This window comes from Meles meles, chromosome 18, assembly GCF_922984935.1.
Source record: "Meles meles chromosome 18, mMelMel3.1 paternal haplotype, whole genome shotgun sequence".
Lineage (NCBI taxonomy): Eukaryota > Metazoa > Chordata > Mammalia > Carnivora > Mustelidae > Meles > Meles meles.
Window position 1 is genome coordinate 5,912,588 of NC_060083.1, and position 17,622 is coordinate 5,930,209.

Here is a 17,622-nt window from a genome sequence, read left to right on the forward strand (position 1 = left end):
CCTGAGTTCTGTGAGCCGCTCAGCAAGCAATCGAACCCCAGGGGGGTGCTGGAACCTCTGGTCTCTAGCCAGGTCGCCAGCACAGGTGACAAGAGGCTTTGGCTGGCGGCTCAAGCAGGGAGAAGGGGAGTCTGGTGGGACAGAGCCTGGACCCGTGCAATCTGATGCTGCCCCTGCACAGTGTCCGAACTGAAGCAAACCACAGGACCCCCAGCCGGTGCTGGACACATGCTTACTGTGGTGGGAAACCCCCCCACACACACACATCGGGTGACCAGAAACGTCAAAGTGAAGTGTTCTGTGGGAGAAGCAAATGATACTCCCAGGGAAGAAACACACTGAACTGGGTGTTTCCCTTAACACACGTGGGAAATCTGAGTTTTCTTATTTGCAAATGGTTTCTCCTTGTGGTTTTAATTTGCATTTCCCTAATTAGTGATGTTGTGAAGCGTATTTTTCATGTACTTATTATCTACTACCAAACCTCCTTTGTGAAATGCATTAAGTCTTTAACGTGCATTTTTAATTGGGTTCCTTGTTTTGTGTTGTACTTCATTATATATGTTAAAGGCTTTTGTAGCTAAATAAACTATGAATAGTTTTCTCCCAGTTCATAGTTTGGCTACTTATTTTCTTAAGAAATTCTGAAGAGCAGAAACTTCTAATTCTGGTAAAATCTAATTTATTGACTTGTAGTGGTTATGTCTTTGTTCTGTCAAAGAAATATTCGCCCAGGGTCCCTGGGTGGCTCAGTCGGTAAGGTGTCTGCCTTCTGCTCAGGTCATGATCCCAGGGTCCTGGGATCAATTCCCATATGAGGCTACCTGCTCAGTGGGAGCCTGTTTCTCCCTCTGCACGCCCCCCCCCCCAGCTTGGGGGCACATGCTCTCTTTCCCTCTCTAATAAATAAATAAAATCTTTTAAAAATTAAAAAAAAAAATACTTGCCTATGCCAGATCACAACTGTTATCTGGATGTTTTCTTTTAGAAGCACTATAGATTTTTTGCTTGTAGGACTATGATCCATCTCAAACTAATTTTTGCATGTGGTATGAAATGGGAATCAAGATTTATTCTAATTCCACACTTTTTCCAGTTATTCCACCACCACGAAAAGTCTATCCTTTTCCCCCCTGAATTGTACAGGCCCCCTGGCCAAAAGAACGACTGACTATGTGTGTGTCTATCGGACTTTCTATTCTGTTCCACTGACGGATCTGTGTATCCTGATGTCCCCCAACAAAGCCATTACTGTAGCTTTATAATAAACCTCGAAATCAGGTATAATTCCTCCAGTTTAGTTTTTCTTTTACAAAATTGCTTTTGGCTATTCTAGGTCTTTTGAATGTACACATAAATTTCAGAATCATTGAGTCAAACTGCATACATTTTTTAAAGTTTGCTGTATTTTCTTTGGGATTTCAGTGGGTCAGCAGATCCATGTGGGCAGAACAGCTATCCTAGTCATACAGTACCTTCCAAGTCACAAGCATGGCATCCTGACCCATATAGAGGTCTTTAATTTCTTTCAGCAATGATTTATTTTCATTAGGGAAGGCTTACACAATTTTCATTAAATTTGTCTGCAAGTATTGTAGACTTTTTCATGGTACTACAATCATTTTTTTCAATTTCACTTTTCCAAGTGTATTTTTTAAACTGATTTTGGAACAATGATCATTTTTCCTGTGACCTTGCTTAAGTCACTCAATAATGCTAGTAATGTTCTCTAATTGGGATTTTCTGTATTTTCAAGCACATATTAAAAAAATATGCTTCTCTTTCCCATCTTTCTGTCTTTCAATTATTATTCTTACGTTACTGTACTGGGTAGGTCTCCAGTCTAGTATTGAATAGCATTGTGAATGCAGACGTTCTTGTCTTGTTACCAATTTCACGGAGAAAGCATTAAGTCTTTCATCATTAAGCATGATATTAGCTATAGATTCTTCACATATGTCCTTTAAAAGGCTGAAAAATTCCCCTTTTCTTACTTTAATGAGAATCTCTATCACAAATGGATAATTGAATGTTCTCAAATCCTTTTCCCACATCTACTGAAATGATTACATAATTTTTTGCCTTTATTTTATTACTGCAGTGAATTATACTGATAATTTTCCAATGTAAAATTACAATGAATCCCATTTTGTTGTGATGTACTGTCCTTTCTATATATTGACAGATTCCATTTGTGAATATTTTGTTGAGGATGTTCATGTCTATGTTCATGAGGGATAGCGGTCTGTAGTATCCTTTTTTAATAATATCCTTGTCTAATTTTGATATAAGGGTTATGCTGGTCTCATAACATGAGTTGGAAAATACTCCCTACTCCTCTATTTCCTGAAAAATTTGTGGAGGCTTAATCTTATTTTTTATTTTAATGGTTCATGAAATTTACCAGAAAAACCATCTGGGGCCTCATGTTTTCTTTGTGTGAAAGTTTTTAACTACAAATCCAATTTTTAAACAGATATAGGGATGTTTGAGATCTTCTACTTCTTGGGTCAGGTTTGATACTTTTATCTTTCAAAGAAATCTGTCTCCATCATTCAGGTTACTGAATTTTTGGCATAAAATTATTTATCATATTTCCTTATTCTTTTTTTGTAGTGATATCCCTTCTTTCATTCCTCACAGTCACAACATGAGCTTCCTCTTTCTTTAATCAGTCCTGTTGGGGTGTTCATCACTTTTATTGACCTTTCCAAGAAATGACTTTGGAATTTGTTCATTTTCTATTTCATTGCTCTCTACTCTTATCTTTATTATTTCCTTTCTTCTACTTATTTTGGATTTCACTTGCTCATCTTTTCCTAACTGCTGGATGTTTTTGTTACTCTTTCCAGTGATTCTGTGTTTGTGCCTTGCCTAGACATGTAAATATTTGCGAACAGTATCATCACACCTTCTGTTTCTTTCTGATTTGTTCAGAATCTGTAATCATTCTCTCAAATGAGTTTAATCCATGCTCATTTCTTGCTTTTATCCCTAAATTAAGAAACAAATACTTAGATGATTAGTCGTGGAACAAACATATAAAGTTTGACACAATTCTTATTACGTCAAGAAGCTTAATTTTAAAAGCCTACTCAATGAAGAGATTTTCAGATAAACAGTCATCCCTCTCCCCTCCCTCCTCAAACACCAAAGCAGCATCAGAAAAGGATTTTTAAAAGACCCAAACTCACAAGAGACAATACTCCATGAGAAGTTGCAATACATTTTTGGAAGATCAAAAGTAAATGAACACTTCACAAGGCAGAAAAAAGGCAAAACTAAAAATTGCCTGCAAACAGAGGATACCAAAAAAAGTAAGCTGACTTGTACTACAGAAACCCACAGAAGTTCAAGAATGAGAAGCATCAGTTAGGGATGAGGGATGAGGGTAACTCCAAAGGCAATATTAAAATCTACATATGGTGCAATAGATCCCTGGATTCCCCCAACCAGGTGATGATCTCTCTGTTCCCTCAGCTCGTAAACAAGGCTGTATATTCTAGAGAAACTACCAGAAGAAAATGTAATAAGGTGGATTAAGTAAGCACCTATACAACAGACATACACACAGCCTCCTGTGGTTAGATGTACGGCAGACTTTTAGCAGCCTGACATACATACCTTCTCTCAGCAACCCAAGCTAATCCCCTCCTCGCTTCTTCCTCCCAGAGGAGGGAAAAGAAAGAGAGAGAGGTTTGCCCCGAGGAAAGAGAGGACCTCCAGATCTGACATCTGGGAATCTTCCAAAGGAAATAATCAGACCTCTCTCCTTCACCTCACCATGAGTTCTACCAATAAAACCACAAAGTTTCTAATCAACTTTCTGTTGCCTTATTATGTGTGTGTGTGTATGTGTGTGAGAGAGAGAGACAGAGAAAGAGAGAGAGACAAAGATCAAAAAAGATAAGAACAAAGAAGTGAAAATACATAGAAAGTTGAAGGACAGAAAAGGTTAAGAAAACTAGGCACTCAAACTAAGAGGTCCAAAGCCTGAAGTAGGGTTCTAGTCAGAGAGCTCCTGGAAAAGAGAAAATAAAAAGAATAAGAGAAGAATAAATCGTGTACTCTAGAATGAAAGATAGTGGCTTGAAAGAGACCACACCAAGAGCTCAGTGGAAGGAAAGAAGAAAGGAAGGAGAAGAGAAAAGAAAGGAAAATAAAACCAAAGCAGAAAAGTGAGATTTCAGACATGGGGGAGAAAGTCCAACCCTAGAGTCATCCACAAAGGAAAAAAAACAGACCACATTCCAAAATCCAGGAATCACAATGCCATATAAGTTTTTAATAGTAACTCTGGAAGGTTGAAAATAAATAAATAAATAATAAATAAATAAATAAAACATCTTCAAAAAATTTTTGAAAAAAAATAAGGCAATTATTAACTCTGAGGAAAACAAATTTGAACAAGAACAGTAATGTAATCTTACTCAGTTGTAAATGATAATAAAAAAGAACACTCTGGGGGCGCCTGGGTGGCTCAGTGGGTTAATGCCTCTGCCTTCAGCTCAGGTCATGATCCCAGGGTCCTGGGATCGAGTTCCACATTGGGCTCTCTACTCGGCGGGGAGCCTGCTTCCCCCCTTCTCTCTGCCTGCCTCTCTGCCTACTTGTGATCTCTGTCTGTCCAATAAATAAATAAAATCTTTAACAAAAAAAAAAAAAAAAAGAACACTCTGGGGCACCTGGGTGGCTCAGTGGGTTAAGCCTCTGCCTTGGGCTCAGGTCATGATCTCAGGGTCCTGGGATTAAGCCCTGCATTGGGCTCTCTGCTCAGCAGGGAGCCTGCTTCCCCCTCTCTCTGCCTGCCTCTCTGCTTACTTGTGGTCTCTCTCTCTATCAAATAAATAAATGAATAAATCTTTAAAAAAAAAGAGAACACTTTGAAAAGAAATGATGTCTCCTTTCTATAGTATTACTCCTTATTTATAGAGAGGTTTCCAGAAATATGCCTACAATACAAAGGCAAAGGACTTCTATAACATTCGGAACTACATCAGAACTCAGAGTCTTGCTGCCAGATCAGAAACAGCTGAAAAACTCATAAAAAACAAAGAAATCTGATATTTCTTTAAAGAACAGAGCTCTGCAACTCTACAGGTTAAAGAATCAGGGACACCTTCCAATGTCAGCCTAAGTCTCTGGCTCAAGAACAAAGACACTTTAGAACACAAAAACTAAATTCATTTTTAGTAGACACGCAACTCAACGGCATTCATTATTAATTTCTTTAAATATTCCAGAACTAACGTCCAGTATCTCAGCTATAAACGCCCAGCCTGAGGAGAATCATACTAGTGAATCTCCAAGGGCAGGGGGGCCACACAGGATCAGTGCAACCACAGCTATTACCACTATGCTCGGCTGAGAATCCCGTCTCTTGCGAATCTTTAACATAAGGAAATGTACCACAACCATCAGGTGCACCAAGGTAGGATGTGGGACTGAGGAAAAGCTTAACCACCTCTGAACTTCAAGAAGCACAATGATGCAAGCTCTGGTGGAAAATCTCACTCGCCGGGAATATTCACTAGAGTCAAAAGGGAGAAATGGCCAAAAGTCCATCAACATATGAACAGATAAACAAAATGCCATATATAAATTCACTGCTGTTCAAGCCTTAAAAAGGAAACTGTGATACATACTACACATGGCTAGAGTATGCAGACATTATGTTGAGTGAAATAAGCCAGACACAAAAATACAACTATGGTATCATTCTACTGCTATGAGGTGCCTAGAATGACCAGATTCAGAGATGAAGTAGAACCAAGGCCGACAGGAAGAGGGAGGGGTAGTTAGTGTTTAACGAGTACACTTCCCGCTGGAGAAAATGAAAGGGTCCTGGAGGTGGATGGTAACAGCAGCTGCACAATAATGTGACTATACTTAATGCCACTGAGCTGCACACTTGGGAATGGTTAAGATGGTAAATGTTGTGTTATGTATATTTAGAGCAGGGCGTCAGAAAGAGCTTGCAGCAGTAAATCTAAACCCAGTCAAAAATTAAAAGATCCCTTAGTATTTCATACATTTGGTGTTTCCAATTTTGGAGTACTACTTTGTACCTACAAATATTTCTACCATGACAGCCATTTTGTGAAAGTGCTCTACCACAGAACTGTAGCGATTCCAAATTACCACTGCATCAAAAAATCTCAGAGATGGGAAAAACACTTTGAAACTCATGTAGATTTGAGAGGTGTTCTAAGGGGCTACTTTAGAGAATGAGGGCAGTCAAGACTACAGAGCCCTCTCTGTAGTCATCAGAAACACTTAACCTACAAGGTTTGTCCTTACCGTTTTATTTGAAGAAAGTAGCACAAAACTGGGTTTCTCTCCCTCCCCTAAATCATCATCTAAATAACAGAAGTCATGGGGTGGCTGGATGACTCAGTTGGTTAAGCATCCAACTCATGATCTCAGGGTCTTGAGATTGAGCCCCATGTTGGGCTCTTCACCAGGCATGGAGGCTGCTTAAAATTCACTCTCTCCCTCCGCCCTTTCCCTCCTATTCCCTCTATCAAAAAAATAAATAAATAAACGAAAGTCACTACTCTAATTCAACATCTGAACTGACATCAAAATGCTAAGTGACATACTCAGGGTCACATGGATAATGATGATGATGCTAAGACAGAAACCAGGACTTTAATATTAACTAAAATGATTAATTCAAAATAATAAAGTTTAAAAGATAAAGTATGCATAATTTAACTGGGAATAGTGGCTAGATAATTTGTAATTGCTGTTCCATGCTTTACGATAAAGCTCTACAGGGTAGAATTATCATGAAATTAAGAACACCACTAGTTGTTAACTAGGGACTTTAAAACTTCCCTAAAACTACTTCCTAGCTGTTCAATAGCTCAGCTGAGCCTCGCTGTGCTCAAATGTAATGAAGATAAATGAGATCCCAGACATCATCTTGGTTTCAACAGATTCCTTTAAACTTAAAACATATGGTTTCAAAATGTTTAGCTCAAGCCCCAAAACGTATCTGTCCTCATCATTATTTATTTCTCAAGTCAGCATTTAAGCTAGTGTTTCATCTTGTACAATTCTGATATGTTGTGAAGATAAAAGGGCTGTTCTTTCAGGGCAACAATTGGTGCGTTCTCAGTGGCGCAGCGCACTGAGAGCACTCACACATTACTCAGTGTGAGGAAAGCACAGAACTTCAGTAGAATATCTAACTTTGTTCATGTCAAGTTGACACACAGAACGGGACCGTGGCACCAGTCTGCCACAGCTGTAACAATACCTCTGTGCTATCAGACAAAACTAGGGCACTTTCTATAATCCAATCCTGACAGAAATTAAAAGGCAGCCACACATTTTTCCTTTAGCTTTTCCTTTTATAGTCTCTATTTTTACAGCTTAATCTTTCATTTAAAGAGCCAAAGGACAAAAGGTTAACATCCGCTACATCCAGGTAGTAGCTTCAAGAGTCTCTATGACAATACTTTTCTCTCAATGTCTACGCTACCTAGAGCAATCTACACATTTAATGCAATCCCTATCAAATTCCATCAACTTTTTTCAAAGAAATGGAACAAATAATCCTAAAATTTGTGTCAAACCAGAAAAGACCCCGAACGGCCTGAGGAATGTTGAAAAAGAAAACCAAAGCTAGTGGCATCACAATTCCGGACTTCAAGCTCTATTACAAAGCTGCCATCATCAGGACAGCATGGTACTGGCACAAAAACAGACACGTAGATCAATGGAACAAAACAGAGAACCCAGAAATGGACCCTCAACCCTCTGGTCAACTAATCTTCAACAAAACAGGAAAGAATGTCCAACGGAAAAAGGACAGTCTCTTCAACAAACGGTGCTGGGAAAATTGTACAGCCACATGCAGAAGAATGAAACTGGACCATTTCCTTAGACCACACACAAAAACATACTCAAAATGGATGAAAGACCTCAATGTGAGACAGGATTCCATCAAAATCCTTGAGGAGAACACAAGCAGCAACCTCTTCAACCTCAGCCACAGCAACTTCTTCCTAGAAACATCGCCAAAGGCAAGGGAAGCAAGGGCAAACATGAACTATTGGGACTTCATCAAGATCAAAAGCTTTTGAACAGCAAAGGAAACAGTCAACAAAACCAAAAGACAACTGATAGAATGGAAGAAGATATTTGCAAATGACCTATCAGACAAAGGGCTAGTATCCAATATCTATAAAGAACTTATCAAACTCAACACCCAAAGAATAAATAATCCAATCAAGAAACGAGCAGAAGACACGAATAGACATCTTTGCAAAGAAGACATCCAGATGGCCAACAGACACATGAAAAAATGCTCCACATCACTTGGCATCAGGGAAATACAAATCAAAACCTCAGTGAGATACCATCTCACACCAGTCAGAATGGGTAAAATTAACAAGTCAAGAAATGACAGATGTTGGCGAGAATGCAGAGAAAGGGGAACCCTCCTGCACTGTTGGTGGGAATGGAAGATGGTGCAGCCACTCTGGAAAACAGTATGGAGGTTCCTCAAAACTTGAAAATAGAACCACCCTATGACCCAGCAATCATACTATTGGGTATTTACCCCAAAGATACAAATGTAGTGATCTGAAGGGCATGTGCACCCCAATGTTTATAGCAGCAATGTCCACAATAGCCAAACTATGGAAAGAACCTAGATGTCCATCAACAGATGAATGGATAAAGAAGATGTGAGATACACACACACACACACACACACACACACACACACACACAAGAATACTATGCGGCCATCAAAAAACAAAGTCTTGCCATTTGTAATGACATGGATGGAACTAGAGGGTATTATGCTAAGCGAAATAAGTCAATCAGAGAAAGACAATTATCACATGATCTCGCTGATATGTGGAATTTGAGAACCAAGGCAGAGGATCATGTGGAAGAGAGGGGAAAATGAAACAAAACAAAACCAGAGAGGAAGACAAACCATAAGAGACTCTTAATCTCACGAAACAAACTGAGGGCTGCTGGAGTGGATGGGGGTTGGGGGATGGGCTGGCTGGGTGATGGACACTGGGGAGGGAATGTGCTGTGGTGAGTGCTGTGAATTGTGTACGACTGATGAATCACAGACCTGTACTCCTGAAACAAATAATACATTATATGTTAATAATAATAACAAAGTAAAATAAAATGTAAATACAAAAAATAAACATTCATGTATAAAAAAGGAAAAAAATACTTTTTTCTCTCTTAATGTGAGAAATACTTATCATTTCAATCAGTGATAATTAAGAACGTACGCTTCCTGGTCAGGTTGTCTCCTCATTCTCTAAGGACTCACAGGAAAAGAACAGTGGGGAAAAAAAACAGAAAAGAAACAGTGAAGAAAGAGATTTTGGCAAATTTCTGAATGCCTGAGAGCAGACAAAAGTGTGTGGCAAAACAAAAACTATCAAGTCCTCCAAGAGAAGGGACTTCATAGTCTCAAAGACTTACCAGCCACCTGCAGTAGAGGACCTTACTGAGATCCTGCTTCAAACTATAAAAAAAAAATTTTTTTTGATGAAGTAATCTACTTATATGATGATATTAAAGAATTATTTATTCTACTAGAAGTAACAGTGGTATTCTGATGCTTTTAAAAAGAAGTCCTTATCTTTTAGAAATACATCTCAAAATAGGTATAGGTGGAATGATGTCTGAAGCTTGGTTAAAAATAAGAAGGGTGGAGGAACAGACAAAATCAGTCTTGGCCACATTAACTACTGAAGCTTCTAAAGCTAATTGATAAATACAAGATTCATGTATCACTCTCTAGTTCTAGATATGTCTGCAGTTAAAAAAAAAAACCAAAACAGTAAGGGGCGGTGGCCTGCCTGGCTCAGTCAGTGGAGCGTGCGACTCTTGATCTGGGGGTTGTGAGTTGGGAGCCCCACGCTGGGTGCAGAGTTACTTAAAAATAAAATCTTAAAAAAATTTTAAACTTCTTTAAAATTTGAACTCTGCCCATCACGTTAAAAAAAAAAAAATAAAGCGCGCGAGAGAGGGAGAATTTCCTTAAAAAAAAAAAAAAAGAGAGAAAAGTACAACCCATAACACATGGTAGGAGGGGAACATGCAGCAGAGACAAGAAATAAACAATGATCCCAACAGAACTACAGAGAGGATACAAACGTAAAGGTATGAACACCTAGAAGTAGAAGAGTTCATTAAAATTCTTTCCGTAAGAAAGATCTAGTCAGTTCCTCCTTTTCTCTGCACCTTTCCCCCAAAACAGAAAGAGGGCATGTCCTTAAGGAAAATAAACATATTATTTGGAGAGAATGAGTCCTCCTAGGGTGATTGTTGGCCTTACTCATTCTGGCACCTGAATATTCCTGGCCTAACAGCCAGCTCTCAAACCATTCACAGAAAAGCAGTCAGGTCCACCAGCTGACCACCTATGCCAGAGCTACCAAGAAGCCTTCTAATTTCCTCGTCCTCAACTATCAAAGGGCAACCCAGAATTACAAGACACATGGAAAAATACTAACACAAAGAAGAAAAACAAGATTAAAGAAAAACTGACCCTTGAAGAAATGGATTGCCTAGTGGATAGAAAAGAACTTCAAAATTCCAGATCTTACATCCATGAAAAAAGAATAAGATGCTAAGAAAAAGCCACAATCAACTCCTGGAAGTTAAAGTCAATTGCCAAAACAGAATACTTCATTCATACAAGGATCAGAAAAGAAAGTGGGAGCCTGGTGGCTCAGTCAGTTAAGCATCCAACTCTTGACTTTGACTCAGGTCAGGATCTCAGGGTGGTGAGAGTGACCCTAACCCTATATCGGACTCTGCACTGGGGGTGGAGCCTGGTTAAGATTCTCTCTCTTCATCTCATTCTACCCCTCCCCACCCCTTCCCCCTGTTCATTCACCTGCGCTCTCTTTCTAGAAAGAAAAAAAGGAAGGAAGGAAGGAGGGAGGGAGGGAGTGGAAGGGAGGGAGGGAAATCTGTAGAAAAAGAAAACAAAACAATAAAAAGTACACAAAAAAAGTCACAGATTCAGGAAATGCAGAAAGTCCAGGGTCCAGACAACAGGAGACTATGAAAAACATGAAGGAATCAATCAAAAGAAAAGCAAAAATTTTTCAGAAAGAGATACATGGATCTTGAAACTAAAATTGTTCTTCTAGTGTACAGAAGGATAATCCAGACCTAGATGTACCTTCATATAACTACAGAACACCAAGAATAAAGAAAAAAAATGCTATAAGTTTCCAGCGATAGAAATAGGTAATCTGTAAGTAACATCTCTGCTATAATTAAACAAATCTACACCTAGTCCCCAAAACTTATCTTCTACTTCCACTCTATGTGTCTTTCAAAATCTAGTTCAAATCTTGTTCCTCTGCGAAGCGTTTCACCGAGCTGTTTATCTTAAAGTGATCTTACCCCCTCCTGCACCATTCACGGGACATTCAATCTGTATTACCTTATGCCTCACTTCTTGAACTGCTGTGCCCAACTGTTATTTCTTAGAATTTTATTTAAACTGTTGGTTCTCAGAAAATAAGGACATGTTCTTAAAATTTTAAATCTCCTACAGAATCTGCACCCAGGAGACATCAAATGCCAGGTGGCTGTGAAAGTAGCTCCTGGGGCATATCTTAACTCTGTTGCTTACATTTCGTCTTACCTTTTCCTAAATTCATGAGCGATTTTCTAGTTGTATCTGTAACTAAAATTCAAGGACATTTTAGAAGGAGGCGACACAGAGGTATCTGTTTCAAACTCTGACACACTGCAAGTTGTATTTTCTAACTGCAAACGACCCACCCACACAGTGACCCACAGGGGATTTTAGTGCCTGACAGTACTGCTCAAAGGAAGAACACAAAAGGATCCCTCATGGAAGGAGGGGGGAAGGTAGAGGAGATAGGCTGCCCTAAGCAGTGAAACAATTACCTTTGACCAATATCAGTATTAGTAGTTACCTGTTCCTGGTCGATGTAACAGACCAGTCCAATAATAATAGTGAAATGAGGTCTGAGTCTAAAATTTTTACACACCAGAATCAAAATCTAAAGATTCCACACGAAGTAAAAAGGCTTATCACCATGTCCTCTCAAACTTTCAACATGTGCTGGGAAGGGACAAAAGATAAGAAACCTAGCTGGTTGAAGTGGTTAGGTTTTAAAAAAAATTTTTGATTGACTCAAATCTTGGAGGGAAGCTTTTTTCCCCACCCCGTTTACTGTTTAGGGAGGGGAAAAAAAAAAAAAAAAAAGATTTTCAATTCCATGAATTCCCAAAGGAAGAGAGTATAAGTACATAAACGTTTTTGCAGTTCTAAACTAAGTCAGGTTATCTTTCTTTGTGTCCAAGGGGGCTTTAAAAAAAAAAAAAAAAAAAAAAAGGCTGTTAAGTCTGGCAATAACTACCTATCTTTTCTGTCTTAGACTTTGAGTACATGGTTCGGCTAGCAACCAAGGTAATAGGAGTGGACCATGTTCAAGAATTAGTTTTGTACTGGCTTTCACTAGAAATTCTAGGAAATGAGGAAGGAGGTTCTTTTAAGAATGTTTCCTTGCTGCCAGAGCTCTGACTAATTAAGAGGTACTAAGAGTTTCCTTCCTCAATATAGCCCCCACTCGATGTTTCAGAGGCGGTAAAAAGGCTGGGACTCAAAGCTGAGCTCCGACAAGAAATCTCATCAAGAACATCGGTCTAATAAAACTAAAAGACACTATTCCGAGGCAAATGAACTGTTACTCCAGTTTTCATTTGTTCTAAAGTAACAGGTGAAAGCCTAAAAGCACAGACACACACATCTACATTGCTCCCTTCTACACACTGATGTTTTAAAAATCACAATACGTTTTCAGCACTCCTATTGCAGGACACGCTACCTTCTACCAATCTGTTACTGTTTGCACATACAATGTATGCCAGACATCAAAAGGAAAGGAAACAGCAAAAAATGTGCCTTTTGGGAGAAGCATGAACATATTTGTAGCCTAACAGGACTTGAATAAAAATTGTTGAGGAATTATTAAAAACTATAAGATAATATATTCTGACCTCTTTTTTAACCATACCTTCCATCATATGCTTTACTGTTCTCAATACCAGAACTAAGTAAAAATTATTTTTACGAATATAAATGCAAAGCTACTGGCCTTGACCCTTCATGCTCACAACAGGTCTTGTGGGGGGAAGGAGGGAGGCATCATTATTTAACACAACACTTTAATCAAAGGTCTATAAATATTATTCTGAAGGTATTATTTTACATTAACAGATGTTTCTAATACTTTAAGTGACCTTCAGTAAGATGCTAAAATATCATTTTTGTATTTTAATAAAAAAATTCTTAGGGGGAAAATATATATATTTAGGGAATAAATTTTAAAAATAATCACTGACAGCGATACGTACACATCACGTAGACCTATACACGTACACATTCTTTCAATTTACTGTGACACGGAAATCTTACAGGAATGTCATTTACCCAGAACGGGACTCGTCTTGATCCCCTAGTAAGAAGGGATGATTTGTGCAAATCTGCAGGGGGGAGGTACGTTTCCTAAGTACCACTTACAACTTAACTGGAGACCCAGAAGGAAAGGTCTAAACAACATCCTCAGAGTTCAGCGTGAGGAAAACGAAAAGATAGCAAATTATCTGGATCCTCAGCTCTCTCTCCCTTCAAGTAAACTTTAACAAGGAAAACTGTGTTCACCCACTTCAGACTACAGAATCAACAGCTTTCTAGTCAAGTTCAAACAGTAAATGGCCCGTAAGATCATGGAAATACCAACACCTCGACTTGGAAAAAATACACAAAACACAGTAACTTTGACACCTCCGCTTGAGTTGAGCCTTGTAGTTGATTACCAGGAATACTCACATGTGTGGGTTTTGAACTCCTGTAGGGTTGGGATTCAGAGTAAACCTTGCTGTAGATTTGAAAGGTGGATTTGCAAAATTCAACTTCAGTGCTTTGCGTTTACCTAAGAAATAACAAATAAAAAGTAAAAGTTTCAAGTACTATAAAACAGATACTCCTCTGAGGGCATAAGAAATTCATACCTAAAAAGCAGAAAAACTTGTTTTAACACACAGTTAATGTCATATTTTGGAAGGCAACAAAGAACTTCTCAGAATTTAAGAACAAGTATATAAAAATGAACTGAAGTTATTAACCACAAATCACCCGCTACCCTCCAATACAACAGAAAACGTTTCAAGTTTACAGTGTTCAGAGACGCTAACACTTTTGCAAAGGAGAATACCACCATAATAATCATTTACCTCGACAGATAGACTGAAAAATACTAAAATAGTACCACTTTTCCAGGGTCACCCTTCAACACCTTCATTTAATGAAAGGATTTTCCCCCAAACATATTATGAACACTTGAGTGAAGAATCCGGGAAGCAGTCTACAACCGTAATGAGCTAAAAGAAACACCAGGCCACTGTCAACCGCACGGTTACAACACAGGTAGTTCAAATAATCTTATCTGGAGCAATGTCTTTGGGGTAGGGAGGTAACGTAACAGTGTTTTATACAGTACAAACAAAATCTGTCTGGTAGAGAAAAGCCAAAAAATTCAGAAAAGATAAAGAAAACAAAAAGATACAAAATATTATATATATATATATCTAGAGAATGTATGGGTTTTTAAAATATATGTGTATTACATACATTTCTAAGTCCAATTATCCCAAAATAATCACTGTCTCCTAGAAACTATTTTCTATTTGTAGATACACAATCAGACAATACATGTTGTAACATGCTTTACTCCTTGACCACGTTTCTTTCTACGTCAATAAATCCTACAAAATCACTTCTTTGGGACTGTTCTCTGTGGAGACTCTGCAACATAGCTGGGTTTTTGAGCATCTGCAGCGTATCTTACTTTCGCACAGATGTCAAGGATACTTTTCCCAGCATCCACTCTTCCCAGTTTCTTACGCCTGTATCTACCTTCTTCACTCCTCTGCCATCCAAACACTTCCCCACCCCAGAGGATTCGGAAGATGTATGAAGGGGCTCATTCAGCTCGGCCTAGTGGTTTCAATATCTGCAAGCTTGAATGCACCACACCAGCTGGACAGGGGTGCAGGCAAGGGCATGGAGCTCCTGGCCGAGGCTCCTGGATCCACTCTCAAGCATGGGAGAACGTGAATTCCCAAGAAGACCAGACACATCATCTTGGGAAGTAAGCATACTACAACATGAATTTCCCATGTAACTTGCCCACTCAGGTACCAAACATTTAAGTTTTATTTGATATCAAGTAGAGGGAGGACATTCAACCTACACGTCCGAAAGGTACTCTTCTTGCAGCAAATTTAGCTGTATTAAAAAAGCAAAAAAGCAAGCTCTGTATATTACAAAAAAAAAAGTTCAAAAAATTTAAATGAACGCTTGGGAAAATCCTTCCCATACAAAATGAGAAACTCAAAGTATATAAAGATACCACACAAGTCAAGAAAAAACAGAGAATCTGGCAAGGGTGTGAACAGTAAAGCAAAATGGAGAAAAAATTATGAAAGGCACTCACTAACACCAAAAACATTTAAAAGTTTTGTTCATGTGAGGGGCGCTTGGTCTGTTAAGTCTGTTAAGCAGCCGTCTCTTGATTTCAGCTCAGGTCACGATGTCCTGGGCCTGGGCCCCACATCAGGCTCCACGCTCGGTGGGGAGTCTGCTTGGGATTCTCTCTCTTTCTCTCCCTCCGCCCCTTCTCAAACCTTCCTAACCCCCACACACACTCTCTTGCTCTCTCAAATAAATAAATAAAATCTTTTTTAAAAAGTTTGGTTCACGCAAAATTGGCAAAGCATTGGTCTCATTTTATATACACACCAATTTTTTTCAATGATCACGTGTTCATCAATGTATCCAGGTAAAGAAATCACAAGTACAATACATTGCTGGTTAAAAAGTAAATTGATGTAATATTTTTCTGATGAAAGGTTCAGCAATATATAAGAAAAAGCTTTCATGAAAATGTTCTTTTACTTCTTAGAAATTTGTCTTCAGGAAATATTTAAAGGCAGAGGACTCTCCCCAGGCCTTGTACCCTAACGGAATCTGCCTGGCAGGATCTGGAAACTGCCTGGGACTGCTGCCTTTCTTCCTTCAGTGTTCTCTCGCTTTGAATGGGTCTCTCTAGAACCAGGTTCCAAAGCCAGACCCACTCCTGGGTTTTGCAAGCAAGTAACCTGTCTTGTTTCCAGGTCTGCAGAGGGAGAGGAATTCTGCGTCACAGGGGATTGTACTCCATCTCGCCCACACCTGATTTGGATGCCTTTGATGAGGAGACTGAAGCCTGGGGAACTGATGGTGTCTGGATCAGATCTGGGTTCGCACTGACACCGTAACGAGCTGCTGGTCTAGGAGCCGCTGGAGCAGGGTGAGCGTACTTTGTACATGGGGCAGGTGTGTACCGTGAGTGAGATAGAAGTGAAAACGGTGGCCCTCAAAGACACCCGGTCCTAACCAATCCCTGGAACCTATGAATGTTACTGTACAGGGCAAAGTTACTGGAGATAAAATTAAGGTAAGGACTTTGTAATCATAAATCTGAATGAGCTCAATACCCACAAACTCCCCAAATCAAAAGCTGACCACCACCTGTGTATCTGACCCACCACAATCTCTATATGGTGAAAAACTGAAAACACACTAGGATCAAAGGCAGGGCAGTAACAGAACAAAGCAGCATTGTGAAAACCACCCAGAGAAAAATACCTAAAGTGCCCCCCCCCACTTTGGCAGGACAGTAGCTATCCTCTGCAGGCAGATGAAATCTATTATGACAATTAAAACTCACTTAAACAGTTTCCTTCAAAATAAATATTTATATAAATACACACACATACAGATTCCTTCTCAGCACAGCATTCCCATTTAAACAAAATAAACCGGGCCTTAAAGGACATTTCCTGCATAAATGGACAAGCACACAAATGCAACACAATGTAGCCTACATAAGCTAGATGTGGACACACTCCACGCTTCACATCCGCAACGATCCTGAGAGCCATCCAAGCATATATTCTGATCGTTCACCACCAAAACATGCTAAATAATTCTAGAAAAGTTCACAGCCTAAGCAGAGCTGACTCAGAGCCTGAAACTGGTACCCGGGGGTGGAGGTTAAGGTCAAGCTACATGGGCTCTCCCAGCAGGACTCTGCACTCGTCGAAGGATGATCATTTTGAGACGAACTCACAGGGCAGTCTTGAGGAGGAGAAGGAAGACCCCAGTGGGTCAAGCATGAGATTCGGGGAGAGGCAGAAAGAGACCGCTTTTACACTGCTTGAGCGAGGCGATCTCTGGCTATTTGATGAGCACCCCCCCACCCCCCGTTTCTTCTTCCCCCATTCACTTTCTCTAAGCAAGAACTTTTGTCAGGACTTGTCCTTCTCATCTTTCTCAAGGGCCCCCAAAACCTAACCCCTAAAGGCAACTATGTACTCAGTTATTTTTAACGACAAAACTATAAGCAAATATGACAGTAGAGGAACATGGGTTTTGTTTTGGTTTGTTTTTTTAAAGCCTGCAACAACTTCTACGGGAGTAAAGGGCATACGGAAGAGACTGATACTACCCTGACCTGTGGAGAGTTTTAGAAGCTAACA

The 17,622-nt window shown here is 39.4% G+C and overlaps 1 protein-coding gene across 3 annotated transcripts in view; it reads right to left on the reverse strand.

The window, feature by feature from the left end:
• MAP2K4 (mitogen-activated protein kinase kinase 4) overlaps window positions 1-17,622 on the reverse strand; it is a 134,867-nt gene that overhangs the window by 85,691 nt on the left and 31,554 nt on the right. For all 3 annotated transcript variants that reach the window (XM_045984744.1, XM_045984743.1, XM_045984741.1), the window contains exon 2: window positions 13,871-13,973. In XM_045984744.1, coding sequence (XP_045840700.1) covers window positions 13,871-13,973 — 103 coding nt within the window. The remainder of the gene's footprint in view (window positions 1-13,870; window positions 13,974-17,622) is intronic.